We start from the raw sequence: 11,302 nt of genomic DNA, 5'->3' as shown, positions 1-11,302 counted from the left end.
AATGGAGGCGGCGACCGTGTGCTACCTTCAACTGTCTGTGTCCATTAATGATTGAAATGTATTCAATTGTTTGATTGACTGCAGGAGTGAGGGAGGGCGTGAGAGAATGACTGACTGACTGAGTGGATGGTCAGGGATTGGAGAGTACAATGCATGATTAATGACTTTCAGACATTTGATGATTTTTTGTTCCTTTCGGACTTTCGGACGTTCGGGTGGGAATTAAAAAATTATTTGGCCCAAAATTTGGTTCGGGCAAGTGTAAAATGTGTGAATGTGTGTGAGTGGGGCCCATCATTCATGGATATCGTTATCGAATTATACAGCAATTACTTGCGGGAATCAACCCTGCCTTTTTCTCGTTCTGTCTCTCTCCGTGTTCCTGTCTGTCTGCTTAGCATTTGTCAATCATTAATCAAACAATTTATGTTAATTGAATTGACGTCGATTTATGGCAATTTTTCAATCAGATTTCAATTCTTTTTCCTTCCCCCCCTGTGCCCCTCCTCAGCTGACAGTTTCGTATTGATTTTGCATAAAAAATAAATCCCTCCCCCATGGCGCTGACGATGACGATGATGATGATGACGATGACGATGGCTCGCTGTGACAATAAAATGTCCGCATTGCCCATCTACGGCATTCGCCGTAAACTCTATAAGCGCTTTAACTGCAGCTTCGTCAGTCTGTTTGCCTTTATGGACAGTGCGTTGCGTAACTATAATGCAGTGGAAAGTTGCAGTTTTATAGATTTTATGGCTATTCACAAAAGCTCTAACTAGCGGGGATTTTAAACTATTAAACTAAGGGCATAGAGAGTAATTTAAGGGTTTAAACTAAAACCAACAAAGCTATTCGATCCGAGTAATTGTAATCCTACTAAAAATTAACAATTATGAGATTACTTTACTGCAGTAAAGATTGTAGTTCGACATTTCATATCATGAGTGGAATGATAAACATTTTGGGCAATTGTTTTCTGCTTCAACCGCTTGCTCCTCCTACCAGAACCCATCAATCGATTGTCATTACAGTTAACGTCTAGTTTCCGGCTTCACTGTATATTATAACCGAAATCAGCTCAACAATTGACCCAGTTAACCACACAAACCGCACACACAGACACCCAAAACCGTTTGCAGGCGTTTTCGGCTGGGGTTGGGTCCAAAATTTAAGTTTACCCAAACGTAACGAGAGCTTGACACAAGGGAACCGAACCAACTCCTTCAAACACACACATCGCCCAGTGCGCCCATATTTGTTTAGCTTGATTACAGACCAAATGTGATTTAAGGCACGTTAAGTACACACAGACACGCCCCACGCAGATACTTGTCCAGAAAGATCCTCCTCCCGTCTGCAATCAAGGCTTAGACAACGGCACTTTAAAGGCAGTCCGACGGACAGCGGACACTAAGTGGAGTCGAGTCGTGTCCTGTGGTCAGCTTCAGTTCTAGTCTACGTTTTGGCCACCTCCCTCCCACTCCGAACACCACATAAAATATGCAATGGCACGACACACAGAGGCATTTAAGGCACACTGGCTGGCATTTAAGTGGCGTTTGATTTGGTTTTGAAAAGGTTACAACGAAAAATTATTCAGCTTTCGGAACAGAAATAAATTTAATCAATGGAAATTTGTTAAAGAATTTCAATTAAATTACAAAATTCCAAACCAAATGAAAGCCCAATCGCTAGTCCTATCGAAATATAGCGAAATCGCCAACGAATGATTGATACACAATTGGAAGGACACACAAGCACGAATCAGATTTGTATGCTCAGTAAGGAATCCTGGAGCTTAAGCATCCCCTCAGATTCGCAATCGCTCAGTGCTCAGTGCATGATGCAGCCCAGTGGAAATGCAGAATTTCAGGAATGCCGCAGAGAGTGAAGTGGGAAGTGGGAACTGGGAGTTGTTTCTGTTGTTCTTGGTGTTGGATACATGCCGCTGCCAGGGCGGCCGCTGTAACCACAGCCAAAACAAACCCGGGGAACAAACACCAACACACTATCCACCAGATACTATGTACCTCCACCCAGATACCACCGCCACGAGTGCGAGTACGAGTACGAGTCGAGTGGGATCCCTGTTTGGTTGTCTCTCCCTGCGGTAGAGCAGGCAGGCCCCACAGACAACTGATGCTGATGCCACCCAGTTAACTGGCTGTTACCTCTGCTGTTGCCTCTGTTTGCTGCACTTGTCTGAACGTAGAGTTTGTGGTCTCGTTTTGTAATTAAGTTGAAATTTCTTCCTCTAATCTCTCATCTCTCTCTCTCTCTCTCTCTCTTTGTGTCTCTCCCTTACTCTCTCTGGTTGAATGACAAATAGTTATGGGTGAGAAACTTTAAGTGCTCGGGGCACGGTATATTCATAAAAAAGAGATGAGCAAATCCTTTGATTTGTGTGCGTGCCGATCCCAAATTGCTTAATATCCCACCGCACGCACACTTGCGGCCACTTGACCCAATTTTTAATCACTTTCCAAGCACACATGCTAACCCCTCTGTCCATTCTGTCCGCTGTTCTGGCATAAATTTCTGTCTTAAAAGTTGCCCCATAGCCCAGGCAAAAGTTTCGGCTGCACGTTTTAAGCTGCCCCCAGCAGAGTCAGAGTCCGAAACAAGCTTAAAAATCTACACGAAGCCAAAGCGACACAAAGGTAAACGAGCCCCACAAATCGGCTATTTGAGATGGGATTTTCAAGTGGAAGTAATCGTCCATGGTGTAATCCGAAGAGATCTTGTAATTAATGATTGTACTTCAATGGAAAAGAATGCAGTCTTTCAGATTGCTTAACCTTCAGCTGTTTGGTAAGCATAAATCAACATACTCCTCACAAAAACCACTCTGTGTTCCAATCTTTTACTCTTAAAATTTGTCACTCTACCATCTCTAGTTCCATTTGGCATCTGTGCAATTTTCTAAGGTAATTTCTGTGTTACAAAATATTCTAAAAACACATTTGCCGAGACCAAAACAGGGGAGTCGAGGCCAATTGTGTGATCCCTGTTCTGCTTCTGTTCTGTTTCTGTTTTGTTGTGTGGGCGTAAAAAGTTTTTAACAATAATAAGCAAATGCCCAAAAGCAGTGTCGCCTGGAGTGGAGAGACTCTCGTCTCTCTGTGCTCCAGTGTTGGCTTCAATTGCCAACACTAAAAATCCAACCGAAAATATATATTCCTCTGTGGTGTGGTTGTTGTTTTGTGCAAATACGATTAAATATGGCAAAAGTTGTGCGTACACACACGTTGGCAATTTTATTTAGATTGCGAAAGGACCGAGAACAGAGTCACAAACTGAAACAGGAGCAATGACAACGACACATTGAGGTCGTTGTCGTGGGGCCCTCAAAAATTGTATGAATATTCGTTTGTGTGTGTGTGTGTAGGTTTTGTGCTAACAAGGCCAACACATGTTTTTGTGTGTGGGGGCCATGGCCAAAAACACAGCAATTCTGTTAACAATTTTATTATTAAAATTATGTCAGTGTTCAGTGTGCGGGGCGGGGCGGTGCGTTTGGTGTTGGCTCCTCCTGTGCCCAAAAATTGACCACAAATGCATTAGTGGCGGCCTCCTGCTGCGACTCCTGCTGCTGCTGATGCTGCTCCCACTTTCACCTACTTTCCAAGTCGAATTATACAACATTTCGAATGCCCTGCCTGCCGCCTGCATGGATAAATAAATGTGCGGAGGATGATAATCTCTCTCTCTATATGGTAATCCCCGGCTGACCTACAAGTTGTTTAGCTCTGCCTATGGAATATTGGCCTAATTGATATTTGTACATGTTTTGTTGCATTCAGTGTGCTATTGTTTAGCTTTTCTCAAGTCAAATATTTCCAATGGGTTTAATGCCATCGATTTAAGGTGGGAACCCAGGGGGTTGTCGTTTCATCTTCACTGGTAAATCCACACTTGAATGTCATTGCATCTCTGAGCTTCTTGATTGCGTCGCTCGTGCAGTTTGAGCTTAAGTTGGATTAGAATTAAAGATGAATACTCAAAAGCCTTCCAACAATCCTAACATGAGTATTTACAGAAAGAGCTTTTCTCTTATAAGCAGCTCACTTATTTGTTGTTGCCTGCACAAATTGTATGGATATCATTATCTTAGCATTAACATTTCTACTTTCGTTGTCAGGAATTTAGCGCACTTTGGAGCAGCGAAAACGAACGTTTGCCCTAGTATTTTCGTTCTTACAAGCTGATTGTGCCAGCAGCTACCGTTCCAACACAGCTCCCGAGCAGTTATTACATTTTACTTATTGCATTTTTCTGCTCTTTGCATTTTCGCTGGAGCTTGCAAAACGATACAGAACCTGCTGGAAAAGGGAAAACGGAGACGGAGACGGAGAGTGAAAGAAGATGAAGGAACGGTGGAGAAAGGAAGGCGTCAGTCAGCATGTGGCTCATATGACATGGTGCTGGGGGGCAGGGAGAATGGGAGCCCGACAGCAGAGCAGAGCCAGAGCCAGAGCCCTGTGCTCACAGTGCACTTGGCCATTGTTTGTTTGTTTTTACAGCTCTGATTGAGGTGAAATTGCATATTTCTGTGTGCTTCTTTTATTTCATTTCGCACAAAGCTCCACCATCTCTGGAGATCTCTCTCTCTCTCTCTCTCTCTCTCTCTCTCTCTCTCTCTACATCTCTCCCATGTCACGCTCCTTTTCTCTCTATGTGTACCTGTAATATTTTCAAACGTTTTATTGAATGTCGTTTACCGTTTGCATTTGCCTTTGCCGTTGCCTCTGCTTGTGCTTGTGATTCTACCTCTGCCACATATGTACATACTTCGTCTGCCAGCTCCCTTTTTGGCCAAGACTTATTTCGTCGTCTTCTGACTCCTGGCCCTGTGCTGGCATTGTGTTTATTGCGCGAATAAATGTCGAGAATGGAGTAATGGTCGTGGGAGCGATCAGCAATGCACTAACATACAGCGCTATGCTCTGAACTTTATCGAGATAAGAACGACAGGGCAAACTTTATTGAAACTAAACGGAGATTTAAGACGTCATACATGACGGTACATACAATGCATTGTAAGCTTTGTGGTACAACTTGAATGTAAATAAAACAGATTTAGTGGTGCATATAACTTTATATGAAATGGTGACTCCCAGAAGAAAATGTTCGGACTTTGACAACCGTTCTATAAACTCTATGAACACCGAATATCGTTTTTGTAGTTGTTGAAAAAAAACAAGCATTTCCAAGTAGGCCTCGCCCAATAAGTTAGTGCCAAATAACTAACGTAGCCAACACGAAACATTCCGAAGCAACGAACGGAAAATAAAATAGAAATATAGAAAAGAAAAGTACTTAAGCATGCAAAATTTAATAAAGAGCCCTGCCCTGCTTTCGATTCTTAAGTATCCGCCTGCGAATTTTCACATTCCCACAGAAAGCGTTGAAGCGCGGGATGTTGCGGTGAAAAGTGGCGGAAGCGGAGTGATTCCGCTTAATGCCAATGCTTGTGTGTTTGTGCCACGTTCTGTGGCAGTCAAGGCAGATTCAGACGTGGATCATGAACAGCTAAAGCGTCATTTTGAGTCCAAGGACGCGAAGAAGCAGAAGACACAGCTGACATTGCCTTGGAAGGGATTTCCGAAGCGACCAGATAAAGCTGGTGAGTGCGGCATCGCATCATTTGTTTAGTTTTGTATGGTGAGGTGCACACTTGCATTTCCCCTAGGTAATCCCACTCTCGTTACGGCGAAGATTGACGAGGATTACGCCTTCGAAATTAAGTCAGTGGGCAAGCGAGTCAAAAGAGAGAATTCCTCCGCTGAGGAGAAACCTCTTAGAACCGAAAAGGCAGCCACAACTGAAGCTGTTCCTTCGGCTTCCGAAGAGCTTGCTCTGGAGGAAAAGCGACTTGAACATGGTAGGAAAGTGGCCTTGGAGGCCCTCAAATTGGTGGAGCAGCGACGCGCGCGCGGATCTTTCGTTGACACTTCCAAAGAAGTGGCGGCTGGAGAGGTCGTCCGACACATCTCGTATTCGCCAGTGCGATTCACTCCAGAGGAGAAGGTGCGCGTGGATAAGTTGCGGGCGTCCAAGAAGGAGAGAATCGAAAGGGTTCTGAAAGAGATGGCTCAGAAGAAGAAGCCCATGCAGCTGAAGCCCATACAGCAGAAGCCCCAAAAGGAGAAACCATCCCAAGCGAATTACCAAAACGATCCGAAGTTTGTTCAAGTCACGAAGCATGATAGTAACCAACTTCAAAAGGATATTCAGCATGCGATATTCAAACCCAAGACGCTTAACCAGGCTCTACAACAGGAGAAGGGACTGAATAAGATGACGCAAGAGAAGCTGTTGAAACGGGATAGTTTCCAACCGGAGATGTCTCAACAGCAGCAGCAGGAGAAGCCTCCACCGCAGAGGATGATTCAGAAGCGTTACTTTGGCCTTCAACGGGCCACAGCGATCAATGCACAAATGGAGCCAGTGGTGCAGAAAGAGGTGAAAACTGAGCTTAAGCCTGAAGTGAAAACTGAGGTGAAAACTAAGGTGAAAACTGAGGTGAAGACTGAGGCGGTGGTCAGTGCGCCCGCCAGACGTTACATTCCCACAACAAAGGAGTGGGATGAAAAATGTCGTTTGCGCCAATTGGAACGGCTTAAGACTGCCGACAAGGAGAATGAGAAGGCAAAATCGAGTCCCAATACAGCTGTGACCTCCAACAAACCTTTTTTGTGGCGCGCTGACAGCAATCGACCTTTGACCGAATCCAACTCGGCCAAAAACCCAACAGAAATGATCAAATTTGGAAACCCTCAAGTAGCTGCAGTCATCCCCCGCTATGTTCCACCCATTCCCAGAGCCGAACCAGCCGAATTGGCGTTGGCTCGACTGCTCCAGACCGAGAAGCGTCGTGGAAATCTAACCTATGCCCAGGCCCTGCTCAGTCGTCCGCCTGTACAGTTCGAACCCTCGTCAAAGTATTATCCGGTCTGTAACATCATTCGCTATACCGTCGAGGAGTTGCTGATGTTGGAGCCACAACCAGAACAAATGCAGCCACCTAAACTTAATGGGACCTCTCCAGGTTTGGGATGTTTCTTAGAATAATTGCGTTCGAAATGTCAATTTGGAGGTAGTCCACTCAACAGCAGGACCTTCCTGCCGACACTGCTTACACAATTTGTTTCGGTTTTGTTCTTAAATTAGCTAACAATTTCTTGATTTTTCTTAATTTTCTTCTCCTTTGCATTTGCATTTCGCATTTTCGTTGCTGGCGTTAGTTTCAGATTCCCTTTGTGTTTGTATACAATTAGGGGAAATGTAACTACTTATATAATGTAATAATAAAGACAAAAGACAATCTTAAAGTAAGAAAAATAAAAATTATTGTTTGGGAGAGAATCTTCGGATGCTAGACAAAATGAACATCCAATTCATAGAAGAACAGAAGTGTGAATCGAACGATGCGCTTGGCTTGAATTTCTCTGTCGATGTTCTTCATTCCATGTCTGCAACGGTAAATCCTTTTAAAACGAAAATTAAGATTGTTTTTAATTAATTTTAATTTAAGGAATTTATTAAAAACGGCCAGAATTCCGCTGAAACCTTTTGAAATGCTGTTTTTTTTTAAGTTATGAATTCTTTTTGGAAGCATGTCTGTCGTTTTTAACCCTGCAGGGAATAATTTGATTTCGCTTAAAGTGAAATTCTGTCATTTCATTCACTTTGAATGCACTTCCCCTTATACATACACAGCTCCTGCATGCCTGAGACTTCAGCAGCCGCAGACGGATGGAATGTATAAAATGTAACGATTGAGGCGGCAGACACGCCCACACCCGCACATCAAGTGGGAGGAGTGGATCGCTTTCAGTGAGCGGGAGTAGGAGTGGGAGTGGGAGCATTGCCTTGCAGCACATAACTCAGTCGAGCGAATGGGAATGAAGGCAATGAATCCTGCTCGTGGGCTGCCAGCAATTAACGGCATAAATTTAAATATGCAATTAACGCAGCAGCTGGGAGCTGCGCAACCGAATAAAGCAACAAATAACAAAGAGGCAGAGACCAAGGCAGAGTGCATAAAAGAGAAGCGAATCAGTGGGAGAGACAGAGCGAAAAGGCAAGAACAGAACAGCGAACGAAAGGCATGAAAAGAGCAGCAGATCAACAGCAGATAAGAGATCAAAGCAGAAGAGTGGCAAAATCAAACTTGTAAACAAAACGAAAACTAGAAGCATGAGGGGAGCGGAGAGAGTGCAATGATCATCAGAGAATGTAAGCAAACAGCAGACAGCAAACGAAAAATCACTAGCAATCCCGTTTGGATCAAGTTTTTACTTTGAGCAATTTATTTGATTAGATTAGGTTGAGGTACATAATATGCCTTCCGTCCCCTGGCAATAGGTAGATTCTCATGCAATGGAGTATGAATAAAGACAATACAATATACCCACAATAAGTGCAACACGAATGCGGGGTAGCATAAGTGAAACAATGCTGGCGACAATAAAAGCCAAAGGTCATTTTAACACAAACACAAACACAAGCACACACCCACACCCACACCACACCACACCACACCACACCACACCACACGCACACCGAACAGTGAAATGCATTTGATTGTTTGTGCACTTTTTTTCATTCCACTTTTTTTTGAAAAACACAAACGAAGCACAGACGAAAAAGAACACAATTTTCCGCTTTATTTGCAGAAAGCTGGCCGACCTACAACAGGCCCGATGCCGTTTCCAGTGCCGGATCTGGTCCTGTTTCTGGTCATATGATACCCGCACTCCTCCCTACTGCAGTACGTACCCCTCCCGCTGACCGGGCGGCAGGAATCGTTGCCATAGCCACACATGTCAATATTTTTGCGCTTCAGCCTCGGCTACAAGGGCCGCAAGGGATTCGTCCTGCAAAATTTATATCCCGTGCAGCGTGCCAGAGTGGCAGCAGCCCTGGCAGTGGCCAGACTTTACTGATGTGTAAATTGCCAGCTGTTGTTGTTTAATGAAATTAAAACAAATTTTCAACGAAATTTAATATGCAGCTCGAGAGACCCTGCCACAGGAATAATATTAATACGATAGTATTCATCATTATGATATTACAATTATGCGACACGCACACGGACAAAAGAAGGCAGTGAGAGAGAGAGAGAGAGAGAGAGACAGAGAAAGAGAGTCAAGCGGAGTCAAAAGTCAATGCATCTGCAGTACAGCCATCCAGTCATCAAACGTGCTCATTAACAGCTGGCTGCTGGCCGTTATTGCTGTCGTATGCCGCGTTGCTGGAGCCCTTGCCATTGCCTTTGTCGTTACCGTTAACCGTTAACCGTTGTCGTTGCCGTTGCCGACACCGTTACCCTTGCGCTCAAAGCTCAAAGCCAAAGGCTGTTTCCGGCGCACAGCAGGCAAAAAACTTTTCATTTGACATTACTCTGCCGTTCCGCTCTCTTTTGCAGTCCGTCCTTCTCTTTTGCCTTCTCTTTTCTCTCTTTTATTTTCTCAGCCTCTCTCCGACTGCCTCACTCTACACACACACTTCCTTTCCATAATCATAACATGGCAATTTTATTCAATTTCCTGGCTTTTGTGTACGTAGGATCTAGAGCAGCATTTCAACAAGGAATCCAGGGGAATATACCATAGGAGAATACTCTGCCACCAAGGGAATTAACTATGTATTTCATTTAATTTAATTTATTGCAATATATAAATGGAAGAGTAAATTAATTCACAGATAAAACCATTCAAGAGACAAATATTAAGAGCACCGAAATATTTCTCTCCTGCACCACGCATTTCGGCATTTTCCAACTATAAAAAGAGCATTGCCGACAAAATTAAATCGCTTCACGAGTCAAAGCCATCGGTGGCACAATTTTCAGTTGTTTTTGTTTCAATGCCGCTGAAATTTTTTATAGAAAATTAACGCAAAAGCGGAAACAAAGCCAAAAGAGCAGACCAAAGAGAATCATGCGGGGGGAAGACCCATTTCTGTGTGGCCGGGGGATCGGGGCTTAAGCCAAGCCACTTTTGACTCGACCCGAAACCAGGAAACCAGGACCAGCCCTGGACCCTACAGCCTGCACCCTGGACACACACACACACATACACAGAGTATAAGCTGATTAAAGGCCGCAAGTTGCAACGAAGTGGGGCAGCAGCGGCATCTGCTCAATTGGCAAACACTTTGTCGCACTAATTAAGCCACTTATAGGTGGTCTTCGGCCCGGGTTTTGCTTGTGGCTCTGGGTCTGGGTCTGCTTTTGGTTCTGGGCCTTGGCTTCGTTTTAGTCGAGCGTGTCAGCCAGGCGTATGCGTAATAAATATTGAATGTGCAGCACCAGAAGATAAGCAGCAGGCAGGCGCAAAGGCAAAAGTTTTGCATTAAGTATTCCCTTTTTCGGGTGACTGAGGACTGGGTCACTACGTGAGACTCGAGTTGCCGCTCAAGGAGAGACGTGACAAGGACCAAACATCCCACTGAATTGACTTAATTTTCGTTCTTCCGTTGCCGTGTGCAAAAGTGTAGATTGTAAAGTGCACAGGGGCGTTGCTTCGTCTTTACTCTCTGTAATTGCAATGGGGTTTGATTGAGCGGGTGGGTCGTTTAATTTACTTGAAACTAACTAAAGTTTGGGGTAGAAAAAATCCATCAACATTTTGGCCCTTCTCTTAATAAAAATAACGTTATGGCCTTGTCAGCTTCTATTTTTTGAGAGCAAAGAAAGGATGTTTGGGCGGTTAGGTGCAACAGAATGTGGCCATGTTGTCACTGATTGTTGTGGCTGTTGCTTAGGTTGTTGGTTGGTTGTTATTGCTCGGCACGAGGCTGGGCGACGCCATTGCCATCGCCATCATTGACATCATTGTCGGCACCATCAACGTTGATGGCTTGTTAAATTGCCAGTTCCATGTTGTTGCTGGTGTTGCACGTGTTTGACAGAGAGTGTATGTGGCACGTGTGCTCCTCTCTCTCTCTCTGTGCAGGTATGCGTGTCTGGGTCTTGGCTCGCATACATTATGCACATTATGAACATGTTCTGTGACCCTTTCAAACGAACAGCACCATGAAAACATGAAAAATCAGTGTCCCCAACAACTGGACGACACCGAGCTACACTTCGTGACCTGATTGGCAAGCAGCCAAAAAAAAGAAGAGCTGGTAATGATGTTTGCGCTTCTGAAATTAGTCGCCGCTGCTCCACCCACACACGCTCACGTTGTACTTATTAAAGCGAGTTAATAGCTGGAAAACTGAGTAAATCATTGAAACACCTGTGCAGGTGTGTTGGCCTTCAGCATGGCCCACGTTTGGTTAAGTG

General features: G+C 44.4%; 1 protein-coding gene across 1 annotated transcript; it reads left to right on the top strand.

The window, feature by feature from the left end:
• The first annotated feature begins 5,246 nt into the window (after positions 1-5,246).
• On the top strand, positions 5,247-7,229 carry LOC117900360. The gene is made up of 2 exons (XM_034810709.1): positions 5,247-5,629; positions 5,696-7,229. The coding sequence occupies exons 1-2, from the start codon at positions 5,329-5,331 to the stop codon at positions 7,075-7,077; spliced, it is 1,683 nt and encodes a 560-aa protein (XP_034666600.1). The 5' UTR covers positions 5,247-5,328; the 3' UTR covers positions 7,078-7,229.
• Positions 7,230-11,302: the final 4,073 nt, after the last annotated feature.

This window comes from Drosophila subobscura, chromosome U, assembly GCF_008121235.1.
Source record: "Drosophila subobscura isolate 14011-0131.10 chromosome U, UCBerk_Dsub_1.0, whole genome shotgun sequence".
Classification (NCBI taxonomy): domain Eukaryota; kingdom Metazoa; phylum Arthropoda; class Insecta; order Diptera; family Drosophilidae; genus Drosophila; species Drosophila subobscura.
This window is presented reverse-complemented; position numbering and strand designations above follow the sequence as displayed.

Bases quoted from the DNA above. Each gene is read 5' to 3' on its own strand.
- LOC117900360 (XM_034810709.1), top strand. From the start codon at position 5,329: ATGCAAAATTTAATAAAGAGCCCTGCCCTGCTTTCGATTCTTAAGTAT. The intron at 5,630-5,695 runs GTGAGTGCGGCA...CATTTCCCCTAG, and splicing joins GAAGCGACCAGATAAAGCTG to GTAATCCCACTCTCGTTACG.